The sequence below is a fragment of the Zea mays genome, chromosome 5 (assembly GCF_902167145.1).
Source record: "Zea mays cultivar B73 chromosome 5, Zm-B73-REFERENCE-NAM-5.0, whole genome shotgun sequence".
Classification (NCBI taxonomy): domain Eukaryota; kingdom Viridiplantae; phylum Streptophyta; class Magnoliopsida; order Poales; family Poaceae; genus Zea; species Zea mays.
In genome coordinates, this window is record NC_050100.1 from 76,945,074 (window position 1) to 76,958,328 (window position 13,255).

General features: G+C 40.2%; 1 protein-coding gene across 2 annotated transcripts; it reads left to right on the forward strand.

Moving 5' to 3' along the window:
* The first annotated feature begins 1,774 nt into the window (after positions 1 to 1,774).
* Positions 1,775 to 10,971, forward strand: LOC103626575 (proline-, glutamic acid- and leucine-rich protein 1). 2 transcript variants are annotated; one of them, XM_008646987.3, is made up of 13 exons: positions 1,775 to 2,303; positions 3,029 to 3,145; positions 4,582 to 4,646; positions 5,222 to 5,321; positions 5,411 to 5,482; positions 6,698 to 6,748; positions 6,899 to 7,028; positions 7,108 to 7,298; positions 7,414 to 7,598; positions 7,758 to 7,885; positions 8,688 to 9,031; positions 9,561 to 9,792; positions 10,062 to 10,971. In XM_008646987.3, the coding sequence occupies exons 1-13, from the start codon at positions 2,013 to 2,015 to the stop codon at positions 10,814 to 10,816; spliced, it is 2,661 nt and encodes an 886-aa protein (XP_008645209.1). In that variant the 5' UTR covers positions 1,775 to 2,012; the 3' UTR covers positions 10,817 to 10,971. The 2 variants fall into 2 exon arrangements, with proteins under 2 accessions (XP_008645209.1, XP_020394002.1); XM_020538413.3 differs by having other exon boundaries at positions 1,808 to 2,303; positions 6,899 to 6,985; positions 7,065 to 7,298.
* The last annotated feature ends 2,284 nt before the right edge of the window (positions 10,972 to 13,255 follow it).

Here is a 13,255-nt window from a genome sequence, read left to right on the forward strand (position 1 = left end):
ACCAGTGTCGCGCCAGATTCCCAGATACCGGACCGTCTGAGTGTGGGAGCCGCCTTACCGTCCGACGTGGCCAGGAAAGTTCTCCTGATTGATTCAGCTGATAACGAAGCCGATGCAAGCGATTGGAGGACACCCATAATTAATTACCTACGAGATCCTAGTGTTAGGACAGATAGGAACGTTCGACGTACAACTTTCAAGTATGTCTTAATGAGTGATAAACTCTACCGCCGAACGGTCAGCGATGTCCTCCTTAAATGCTTAGGCCCATGTAATGCTATATCAGCCACAGTCGAAGTACATGAGGGGATTTGTGGTACCCATCAATCGACTACAAAGATGAAGTGGTTATTGCGAAGATCTGGCGTCTATTGTCCTAACATGATATCTGATTGTTTCAAGTAATACAAAGAATGCCAAATATGTCAGAAATTCGACGACTTACAGTTAGTCCCTGTAGCCGAATTACATCTTATCATTAAACCTTGGCCCTTCAGAGGATGAGGATTGGACTTTATAGGAGAGATTCATCCTTCATCATCAAAAGGGCATAAGTTCGTGTTAGTTGCCATAGACTATTTTACCAAATGGACTAAAGTCGTTGCTCTGAAGAACATGACACACAAGGAGGAAATTGAGCTCATAACTTAATATATTTTTCATAGATTAGGCATACCCCGAACTTTTGACCACAGATCAGGGGGTTTCTTTTATGTCAAAGGAGGTACATGAATGATAGCTTTAGGAGAAATAAAAAAGAACAAGATCATGGTCGCCATAGCTTACAATAAGAAGGTCAAAACTAAATCGTTTTAGGTAGAGGACATGTATGGAAGACCGTTTTGACTCTAAGGGCAAAGACCAGAAGTTTGGAAAGTGGTTGCCAAGCTGGGAAGACCCTTACAAGGTCACATACGTGATGTTTGGTAACACCTACTTGTTGCAAATATTACAAGACAAAGACTTGCCCAAGGCGTTAAACGGGCGTTTCCTCAAGCAGTACTATCCTAGTATGTGACAAGATGCCTAAGAAAACTGACGTGATCACATCGAGTTAGTTGCTTTTGGTTCGCTCAGCTCCATCAAAAGCCAGGGGCACATGTTGAGCACCAGAACAGACAGTGGACGGTCCGCGGTCCGGACAGTCCGCGCTGATGGCGCGGACGGTTCATGTGCGCGGAATGAGTTAGGGTTTCGAGTTTCTTACGGAATTTGTTAGCTAAAATCGCGAAATTAGCTCGAGAGACGGATTGTAACGGGTCCGGGCCTCCCCCTCTATATATACATGAAGGACTACGACCGATTAAACATTAACAATTGAATCAATAATCAATATACATCTCGTTTTACCCTATGCATTAGAAATAGTTCTAGTTGAGCCATAGTTTAGTTTTTCTCTACCTTAAATCTTCACCTCTCTTCGGCTCTACATAGATTAGATGTGTCTTGGGTGTCCTGCCGATCCTAAGACAGTCTAGGATCTCTTCTTTCCGACGGGGTCCCTCCCGGGAGCGAGATTCAGACGCTGCCGGCGAACTTCATTGCCCCTGCGCACGCATGGACTGTTCGGCTCGTCGGGCAGGAACACCAGCCCCTGCGCCAGGTCGCGAAACGTCCGGCCCCTAGCCGTGGATCGTCCACGGCTCCGTAGGGAACACTGCCGTCGGTTATCATCGTAGTGATTGACGTCTGGATCGACGCAAACAGCGACGACGACGCTTAGCCTCATCTAGCTAAAAAATAAAAACTAGTTTTCTAAAATTGGGTTGCTTCCAAAACAGTAAGACTAGATAGAGAAGTAGAGATGTGAAGGAATTTTGTTAGTTTTGAATTTTGATGGATGTTTTTGGCGGCGTGTGTATTATTCAAAATATCCCCGTCCTCCCGTTCCGTCCCCAAAACCCTAGGGCGCCGCCGCCTCTGGAGCAAGCTCAGGGCAAAGACCAAGATGAAATCGATCCTGGTTTACACCACCTGAACACCGCCCCTCATACTTGTCGACGGTCTACCTGATGGCAGCAGGTTCCGGCGGTGGAGGTTTTCTGGGCGACGTCAACGACCCATGGCTGAAGCCGCGGCTGCTCCGCGCGGTGGTCACCGGGCGCCTTCCGCAGCCTGGCGCCGCCGCCGAGCTCTCGCCGACGGAGGTCGCCTCCATCCTCGAGGTGGTACGCACTCACGGCCTACTCACGGAGGATCTCCCGGGCCGCGGCGCGCTGGTGAACCCGAAGCTCGCCGAGGCGTGGCGCGCCGCCGTGGACGCCTGGGTTGAGCGTGTCGTGGCGCTGGTGGAGAGCGACTCGGTAGGGTGGTTGGTCCCGTGGTCCCTCCTCTGCCCTCTAATGGACTCTGCCTCTTTTTCCATCCATGGACGTATGCCCACTGTTTGTTTATAGCGTGTTTGGTTTGAGGAATGAGATAGTCCATCTTGTCACTCCTCACTTTCTTGTTTGGTTTGTGGAATGAAATGAATTGATCCATTACCATTTCATTCCTCATAGACCAATATTAGTAATAATACGAGGAATGAGTTCATTCCATAAAATTTTATGGAATGGACTTGTGATGCACCGCCTTATTTTGAATGGATTGACTCTTCAAACCAAACACCCACTTAGTGTGGTAATTGTCTGCTGAGACCCCCCCCCCCCCCCCCCCCCCCCCCCCCCCCCCCCCAGGATGGTCATGAATTGCAGTCAGATGGAATTAGGTTTGTGTATTCGCTTCTATTAAGCGAAATTAAGGCCCCCTCTGCTTTGGTTTGAAATTTGAGGACACCCTTGATAATGACTCCAACCACAGTTTACTGAATAGGTAGTTAGGTTCCTGTTTATATTGCTTAACTTCATTTATTTGCATATATTGTCCTTTTTATGTTTTTTTACTGCAAGTTAGTACTGAAAATAGTTTCTGTTGATCTATTATAGCTGTTGCCCTTGTTGCCTTCACATTTTATGTTGTATTGTAGAAGAATTGAAGCTCAGATCCTTTACTAATATGCTTGTCTCTCGGGTTGACAATTCATTAGACATACAGTTGTTGGTTGGGTACTTGCTTTCTCGGTGTGACTTTCCAAGAGTGCAGAAATGATCGATTTGCAGAATCACACTCCATTTGGTTTGAGAAGATTCTGAGTAATTTGCAGGTGATGTATATACTTCTGTGCAATTTACGTAGAATGTATTTTTGCAATTTTTTAACTTACTGTGTCCTCAGAAGTTAGCTTGTTTTTTCATTATATTCAGTGCTGTTGTGTGTTACACTCTTCTCCTTGCATTGATGCACAGCTCTCTGGATACCCGAGAGAAAAAAATGCCATTTCAATTTCTGAGCAATCCCATTATTAATTAAAGATGTATTAACATATTTCAAATGCTTGCTAGGATATACCATGAAACTGATACTGTGTCTTTGGGAGGTAATTGAAGTGATCTGCATTTTTTCAGTTGTATTTTGCTACAGTGGGCTTCTTTTACTGCTATGTGCTATGAAAACCTTCTCTTGCAAGTCCATCATGCTGTCTAGACTCTAGAGAACCAGTAAATTTCAGACATGGTTTACCTTGGCAGGAGTTATATTTATGTTGTACTGGGTTTTCAAGTGCTTCAGGAATAAGAATAGCCATAGAATCTTTAGTTTTACGACACCTCTGAAAAAACAGGTCTAACATTCTTCTCTTCAGTATCACTACTTGGGAGTAATACTCTTACTGGTTCACATTGTAGTTGAATATCAATTAATTCTTCTTGATTGATGTTGCCTTCTTAGGTAGTCCTGTTTTTTGTTGTTCAGAACACTGTGCTATTACTTCTTACATATTGCTATTTTTTTTTGTTTTCTGATACATATTACTTGTTTTAAAGTCACATGAATAAGACAAAGGAAAAAATGTAAATGAGAACATGCCCGTCAACATTTTCTTCTAAGTTTTGGTCTGTCTATTATCTTCGGATGAAAGATCAATCCATTTGAAAGTTCATGTTTGGTACACTTATCTGCAAATTCATAATCTATTTGAATGTTAATTCATGTCAAAATACCTCTTTTTTAATGTCCGCAAACCACAACAAATCAGTCTTGAACTATGGTTCATCATGTAATGCAATCCATCTCATTCAGTATATCGTCCTAGAATGAATAGCCTTCAACAAACAGTACGGGTTATGGCAATATTTTCCTTTCCCCCATCTGTATTTCAGTTGTGAATTTTTTATAGTACCAGCTGCCTTTATGTGTCCTAACAAATTAACAATGGTGTTGTGCAATAAAATGATAAGATGAGTGTACTCCAAAAAGAAATAAATGGTTTCAAAAGGTACTAGGTGTTAGGCAGGCAGTAGGGAGGCTCCTACTACTTTATTGCTGATTAGGGCGTTTAATGTCTGATTTATAAATGAAAAGGTAGAGAAATTATGCTTCTCAGGATTTGATTTATCGAAAATTCGAAATTCTCCTTGAACCTTAGGTCCTTAGCTTCTTGAGACATGAATTGTTTATTTAAATTTAAATATCATATATATCTGAATCATCTCCAGTCACACGTTAATGTTATACTGATGTATTCTCCTTTCTGTTCTGCAGCAATCGTCTAGCTTTCAACTTGTTATTGTTATTTCCTGTACTTCCATGTCTGATTTATTTGTAAGGTAAGTAATGGAAGATCATTGTTATTTGAGCTGCCAAGCATATCTTTGAATTGTCTATGTTTAATCGTTATGCAATTAAACTTATATTATTATTTTATCAATTGAACCACCACTTGATAAAATTTCTTAGTGTTCGCAAGGAATCTGCATATGGTCTCATGTCTGAATGCAACCCTTTTGCTGTTTATTCTTTTTTTCCTGCTTGGCTGTAAAAGTGGACTATTGCATTCGAGTCGATTTTTTTAGAACTATTTAAGTTTACCTTGTATTACTCTGTTTAGTAGTTTCCTAATAGGCCATATAATTAGTTATGAAGTAGCTAGGTAACTTGAACTAATGACATGACTGAACACTATCCTGCAGTAAGAAGAATAATTGTGAATTGAACTTCCAATCTTCAGGACTGTTCCAAATTTCAAGTTGCATGTTTGCATTTGACCAATAATTTATATGTGTTTCTGAGTTGTGATGTGAAGGTATATCAGTTCGTATTGCAGTTTTGATACTTAATCTTTTTTTGTTCTGCATGTCAATTATGTTTACACTGAAAGCAACATAATTCGTTTTCTCATTAGATTGGCTAAGTTTTCGAACTTAAAGAAAGAGGGATCATCCTTTGCTGGAAGGGTTGTTGAACCAGTGCTGCGGCTTTTAAATCAAAATGGTCTAGTAGCTGTATGGTCTACTCTTTTCATTCTTATGGCTTATTTGTTTGAGTTCAACCACTCAATGGTAATATGTGTAAATTATATCTATTTCTGCAGGACGAAGCAATTGATTTGCTGAGGACAGTTATTAAATTGTACCCATCCTCTGTAAACCGGCACTACAATAAAGTACATCTTATTTTTATTTCCTAATCATTTCCTATTCTGGGTTAGTATGTAGTTATGATAGGCTTATATTAGTTAGGGTGGGAACCATGGATTGTAGTGGAAGGAGGTCTGAGGGTGAGGAACGCTGGAACGGGGACTCAAGTGATGTCCTGTTGTTGCCTGCGGCTAGGGTAGCCGGCAGTGGCACAGGATGTGGGGGGGGGGGGGGGGGCGACGGCACATACAGCTCGAGGCGCAGATGGTGGAGAATGGGAGAGCTGAAGTGTCAGGGAACTTGATGATTGAATCCTCTAATTCTTTCTTTAATATTATGAGTACATGACCCCTTTATTTATACCCACTAAGTCCTTAGTAACTGGGAACTAGGAACTTGGCCACGTTCCTCGTTCCAGTAGTGTTAAATCCTAGTTTTTGTAGCGTACCACGTCCCTGTTCCTCGATCCCATCGATCCGGGAACCTGGTTACTAAGCCTAAGACTTGACACATAAACAACCTAGGGGTAGAGTCCTTATAGATTTGGGCTCTCATTTGACATTTCCCTAAACAAATTTTCCTATACTGTTTTTTCTTATCCTATTCCTACTTCGACCTCTAATTTTAGTCAGGTCCAGACTCCTTGGGGTGAGGAACCCGGTGGGCTGGGGGTATCGCCCCCACCCCCTGGCGCGCGGCCAGGGTGCGGCTTTGCTAGGCCCTCCATCTTGGGCTATATTTAGGCCCATGACAGTAGTGGTAGTGCCCAAGTAGAAAAGGAAGTCTTCTCAGTCTATATGGATTGCAGAATCGAACAGCTACTAGAGCTCTAGATATATTTTCAGCTGCTTGTTATTTTTGTAATATTGGAAGTGCAGATTGAGACATTGAGTGGTGATGAAAGTGTTCCGTGGTTTTTCCCCACACTTTTTTTTCTTTCTTTCCTATAGCTAATTAGCTTTAGAGCACCCACCACAAAAAATCCTAAATTTAAAAGGAAGAGGGGAAAGTGTGCACAGGTCCTGTCATTTTGAACACAGCTGTGCCACACATGTTTTCTACGCATGAAGTTTCTATTCCAAGAATCTCCCAAGTTCCCAAATATACGATGCAGATTTTTCATTAGTCAACTAATCGCTTGTGTCTATAGAAGTAAACATGACACTGTATCTGTATATAGTATTTTTATCACCCTAACTGTTCTGTTCTAATAGTTTTGTACTTACATTTGCAAATTTCAGGTTGAATCTGCTATTGCAGCAAAGATTATGAGCAATGTAAAACCATCTGAGGTGAGGGGTGCTGCCTTGAATTTTATCTGAGTGTATCAATAGTGAGCACAGATGAAACCTATGCACGTCATGTCTCTTTTTGTTTCTTTTTCTTTCTTGATCCTTGTCAAGAATTCCCCAAGTCTTACATATACTGTTTCAATGCTCCAGAAATTTGCGAGAACCTTAGCATTGTTACCTTCTGTCCGAGTGTCCGAGGACAGTTGGTCACTGATGATTCGGAGGATACTGATTGTGGTAAACAATCTTTTGAATGATGCTTTCATTGGGCTTGAAGAAGGTATACTATAGCAGTTTGCTCCTAATATTGTTTCAGTTCTACCATTTCAGGTTAATTTTTACCCATTCTACTGTTACAGAAAAGAAAGGCCATGATATTATGCTGCTGCTAGTTCCACCTGGAACTGATCCTCTACCAACATTGGGAGATGAAGTAATGCCTGGAGGCAATGTGCATATCATGAAGAAATTTCGTGTCTTTACTGTTCCTACCATTTCAGCTCTTACGCTTTGCTGCAGCGTGATGCTGACTAGTTATTATCCAGTTCAGGTTTTGTCAAAATCAGAACATTTCTGTATATCACCTAATGCTCATAACTTACTAGTGTAAGGTATAAATTTAATTTATTCTAATTTCTAAGTTCTACTCTTTTATTGTCAAAAAGGTCAATGTTCCAATTCATGCTTTGATAGCTTTGATGCGAAGAGTGCTGTTAGTTGATGGATCATTGCATAACAAGCTGTTCCCTTCTACAACTTCATTGCATCAAGAGCTTATTTGTTTTGATCTTCCATCGTTACATTCAACTTTCTTGGATTTGCTGAATGCAACTATTAAAGGCATGCGAAGGTAACTTACATTTTCAATTTGACTAGTTAGCTGTCACTAATTTTGGCACAAAAAATGGACCTATATAGAATTTCTTTTATATTAATGTTTGAATTTGACATAAGATAGAAAAAACTGACCTTATATAGAAAAAGACTGATTTAGACTATCATCCTGCAGCCAACTCTTACCTCATGGTGCTAGTATCATACGGCTTATAACAGAGTACTTCAAAATAGCAAAGCTGCCTACTTTGAGGACAAAAACTTATAGCATTTTGCAGCTGTTGCTGACCTCCATGGGTGTTGGTAGGTCATTCTTTATTTCTTGTATATATTACTTTGCAGTTATGATTGTAGTTTTGGAAATACTACAATTGATTATAATTTATTATTGGTGTAGTTTCACCTTTTTCATAGTAATACTGTTATAGCATATCATGCTAGAATTGTGCTTGAATGCGTGCTATTTTAAATTGGCAATATTAATGGTAGGGTTCCTGATCCTACCAGGGATATCTCTCAATCGGTAGGGGTGAATGAGGGAAGAGGGAAGACAAGGGCGGCGCTGGGGCGCCGTCGCTGTGAGGAGGCGAGTACCCGCGGATGAACAGTGCGCAGAGAGAGAGATTTGGTCACAGTAATCCCAGCTCCCTCAAGGAAGCTGGAAACTAGATATGTTTCTGCTTGCTTATAGGAGAGCCCTTTATAGATTACTTATAGTTTAGAAAAGTATGGTATCAAGAAACAGTAATTTTATGAGCTAAAAACGTGCAAAAACCATGGTTTAGAAAAGACGTCTCAAATGGAGTTTCTTGAAACTCCAAAAAGACTAATTCTGACTATTTCATGGTTTTAAAAACTAATGGTTTGGAAAACCAAAGTATTATGCAGAACTGTAGTATTTTCCCAATATTTCACATCCAAATTTATGATTTTCAATTCGGAATTGAGATTCCTTTTGGTTAACTTTACATTGATATTGCATTAGATCGGTTCACTTCTGTTCATGCTTGAGATACCATATGCATGTTTGGCACATATTCTTGGTTTCGTTTTTTAGTCAAACTCCTGTTGCACACTTTCTGGACAAATGGTCTGTTTTTATCAGGGACGTCTCTGCACCTGCTTGAGGCAACAGTCCGCAATGCAGTTGCTGATCTGAATGATGATGGTGAAATTAACATGACTATGATCAACACAAATTCATCGCAATTGACCAATGAATCATCATCAAAAGTTTATTCGAAGAAGAGGAAGCAAGAACCACAGATGCAAAACTCAACCATCTCAGGTTCAGAGAAAGTAGCAATCAGCCCAAGGAAAAGAAAAGGTTCTTCCATACCAATTACATCAAAGGGAGTGGCCCCTGAAAGTACAGGAGATGTTACACTATCAACTCCACATTCTGTCAAAATAGCTGCGCTTGAAACATTGGAAGTTCTTCTGAATGTGGTGTGCTTAAATCCAACTTATTTCTCATTATTCTCTTATTTCTCCATGTCTTTTGTTTTCTGTTTGCCAGATATTCCTTATTTGAACCTTGTTCTCATATTTTTCTGGATACAATTATAGCAAAAATAACTTCGGAAAGCTCACTGTAAACGCCTTTTTTCCCACATAAAGATGGTTCAAAGTTCATCACAACACATATACACCTCTTGTTCTAAGTTTTAAGCATTGAACCAAATGGGATAGTGGATAAGATATTTAAATGGTTGAAGTTATTTTTGAAGCAAATCTGTACAGCATTGTGCTGTACATCTTGGTGCTCATAGATAAGTATACTCATACCATAGCTGAAACAGTAGCTATAACTATTTTTAATGATTATATTCTACAAAGGAAGAAGTACCAAACTTACCTTAACTTTCTATGTTGAACAGGAACAAATTGCGTATTGAATTTGTTATGCAACCAGCATATATACTGTTATTTAATTATAAATAGATTTTTATGTCATTATCAACTTATCACGGAGCAGGGAGGTTCATTGCGGATGGATCGCTGGAGGTCAGAAGTGGACATGCTCTTAATTAACGTGGCTAGAAGTGCTTGCGGCATGGGAGGGAGTTATGAGCAAAAGCCATCCACATTTGGGGAGCCAAACATATCGGACTTCCAACTTGCTTCGCTTAAGGGCCTGCTGGCATCTTTTCTTTCTTCTCATGCCCGTCCTCCTTATTTAGCCAACGGAATTGAACTCTTCAGAAAAGGTAATATCTTTCGGGATGTTTTTATTGGATTCTGGATGGGTTATTTAAATTTTAGTTTATAATTAACACATGCAGTTAGTTGAACAAAGGTTTAACTGCGATTGGTGCGGCACTGAAAAATATTTGACTTCCAACTTTTCTCGTTCAAAAAACAATTAGCAACTATATTTATTTTGGACCATAAGCTTGCGGTCTGGGTTGGATTCTGGGCTTAATAATGTCCACCCCCGTCATGCGTATTAATAATTTGTATCATTTGTTCATCACAGGGAAGCTAGAGATAGGCACTAAGGTTGCAGAGTTTTGTTCACATGCTTTGCTTGCTTTGGATGTCCTTGTCCACCCTCGAGCCCTTTCTCTGGAAAGAACAGTTCCTGCAAGCTCTGGGTTCAACTACACTGCACAGAAAAAAACAGTTTTTGGTGCTGGTACACACCAGATCTCACCATTTGGGGACCAGCCTCAAGCAATGGAGGTCGAAGACATGTACGATGACTGGCTAATATCCAACAACAATGAACCACCAGAGGTTCCAGTGAACGGTAGTGATGCTGTGGTAAGTAAAGGTGTGCTGGTGGAGGATGGAAAGCAGCTCAATCCCATAGCAGAAGATCCAAAAGTCGACCCACCCAGAATCACAGACGCAGCACAAGATGCACCAGCATCCACCAAGACTGATGTCAAGGTGGTCGATGCAGCTGCAGCCACAGCTGCCAAGCCAAACACAGCGGAGAATCCTTCGAGTTCCAATGCTGTCCCCTCTCCAGTGCGCACAACAGATTCTGATTCACGTAAGCATGCGTCATTTCCCGAGCAGGATAGTCCTCATGAGAACAAAAGCGCAGCCGTCCATCCAGGTGAAGCTTCTGCGACTCCAGGTGTTGGTTCAAGCCACCACCGCCATGAAGCACCTGAGGCCCGTTCAGCCAGCTTCACGGAATTGTTTGGTTCTGAGTCTGGCATCGAATCAGAGTCCGAAGACTTGATGCCAGATATCGTCGACGGGGACCCTGACTCTGACTAGGTTTGCCGTCGTCATTTGTGACATGGCAATGGAAATTTTGTGATGTTCCTGTTTTGTTTTGAGCAAATTGTACGACATTGCCGGCTGACAGATGATGCAGTATTTGATTGATAGATATAGATGGAGCTAAATTTTGTGATGTTCCTGTTTTGTTTTACCACCAAAAATTTGCTCAATCTGATTGGATTTAGAGGCACGCCGGTGAATAGAATAAAGTGCAAACAAAGTATTTCGATGGCTGTGAACCAAATATCAAATAAGATAAGACAACAAACAATAACACAGTTTGGCTTCTAAAATTAAAATCCATCTCTCCAAGAGACGGAACGAAACTGAATTTGCTAAATAAACCATTGACCGTGTATAATTATAACAACAAATTAAGGCCTTGTTTGGTATCGACTAGTTTTTAAGAATGCGAGTTTCTATTTCTAGTTTCTAGAAACTAGTTTATAAAAAAACTGGTTAATGGTATTTAAAACTTCTATATTAGCTAGGATAGCCTAGTTTCTTGATTTTTAAAAAATTGGGAATCCAATTTTCATAAACTGGAACATAAATTGGTATGTTCAGAACCAACTCAATTTTTATAAACCAGTTTCTTAAAAACGGGGTGTTTCTAAAAGCCCTAACGACCCGTTTAGATCATTGGAATTGAATTCCATTCTAATATAGTAATTTAGGCATATATCAATTAAACTAATTCAGTTTTATATAAAATATATCAATATAATATTATTAGCAAGACGTCGGAGATATTTATGTGCTATATTTTTACTATAAATGAATGAGTTAAAGATCGTCTTGTAAGCTACATAGTAGAAACCAATTCTAGTAATACATAAAATCATTTAACATCCTCGACCGTATGAATTTGAGATAAGCTTATATCAGAACTTTAGAAAGTGATGAATGTCAAAATCCAAGCTAAATATGTTACTTAATTAAGTGAATTCCAAATCCTCTAAAATAAAAGGACCAAACGCCTCGTAAGTTGAATGTGGTATCATATACTTTTTTGGTGTGGCAAAGGAAAAATTAATGGCTCTATACTCCTTCGTGCAGGTTTAAACGTACAACTACGACCAGCGCCAGATCCAGGAATAGACTAAGGGAGGGGCTAATTTACTAGTGACCGACGGTGAAGACAAAAACAAGCTGGTAGGGACTTATGTTTCTCTCATTTTTTTCCTCTCTTCTCTTCTCCTCTAACCTCCACCTCTTTCTCCAACAGTGTGAGGGCTCATTTTTCTCTATTTTTCTTCTTCCTTCTTTCTCATCTATACTATACCTCTATAGCCAATGGAGTTTTATCAACATAGTAGGGGCCCCTTCATGTCCGCCAGACCGCCACTGACTACGATTCTATGATTCACGAAGACTTCACGCTTGCGCAATATTCGTTGGGCTGTTAGCTATTTCCACTAGCTTAGGTTCTATTTTGATTTGCCTAGTTTCTTATAAACTGATTTTTAAAAGTTAGAAGGCCTTTACACAGGTATAGTTTTTATTCAATTTCCAAAAACCTGTTTCCTGGTTTCTTAAAAATCAATAATCTGTTTAACCCTTACTAAAACCAGTTTTGGTTGGCTAATTACGTACTACCCTTAATGAGTTGGAAAATAATTACTAAACAATGCCACCGTCGCGAGCAACAACTCCACGCGCCCAGGCCTCCCCGTGTTCATCCGAGCAGCAATCCGGCCAACTCCACGCCCAGGCGTCCGGTCTACATCCAGGCGTGTTGTAACCGCCCAGGAGGCAACACTCACGCCAGGAATGGAAACGGGAAATTAGTGTCAGATATAAAAAATCATTATGCACATTAAAATAAACATATTTATATAACATCTAATCTCTTAACAATATAATTATTTATTTTTATTATTAACTATTATATAAAAAATATCACCATATATAAATTTAACGGGGTCTATATGAAAAATGGATGAGAAATGCTTTCTCGTACCCATTCTCGTTTATTGGTCTAGAGAGATTTTTTTTCTATTTATATCCCTGTGAGATAAAAAACTTTCCCGTTTCCTAATGAATTCCCGTAAAGAATTAGGAAACGAGATCTATTGCCATCTCTACTCGTGTCTCCTCGACTCCTCCACGCATCTCGTCATCTCGTGGGAGCGCCCAGGCCTCCGTTTCCTTCAGCGCGGCCGCAGATCGATCTGACCTGCGCTCTTGCTCATGCATTCCGCCAAGGATACAACGGTCATTGTCGAAGCTAGAGACCAAATTTTAAAAACTTTTGATTCAAACACTTTTGTGCAGTTTTTATCTAAAAGCCAGTTTCTAGAAATCAGGTATAGAAATCAGTTTTTTTTTTTAAAACCGAGGTAGATCCAAACAGAAACAGGCCCTTAGCCATCCCTGCTTGGTCCAAAAATTTTTTAAAAAAAGAGAAAAAGAAATCAAACCGAGCGCGTC

What these genes read in the sequence shown, in the direction of transcription:
- LOC103626575 (XM_008646987.3), top strand. Translation starts at nt 2,013, where the DNA reads ATGGCAGCAGGTTCCGGCGGTGGAGGTTTTCTGGGCGACGTCAACGAC. An exon ending in AGATTCTGAGTAATTTGCAG is followed by an intron (nt 3,146 to 4,581) that starts GTGATGTATATA and finishes TCTGTTCTGCAG; the next exon opens with CAATCGTCTAGCTTTCAACT. An exon ending in ACTATTAAAGGCATGCGAAG is followed by an intron (nt 7,599 to 7,757) that starts GTAACTTACATT and finishes ATCATCCTGCAG; the next exon opens with CCAACTCTTACCTCATGGTG.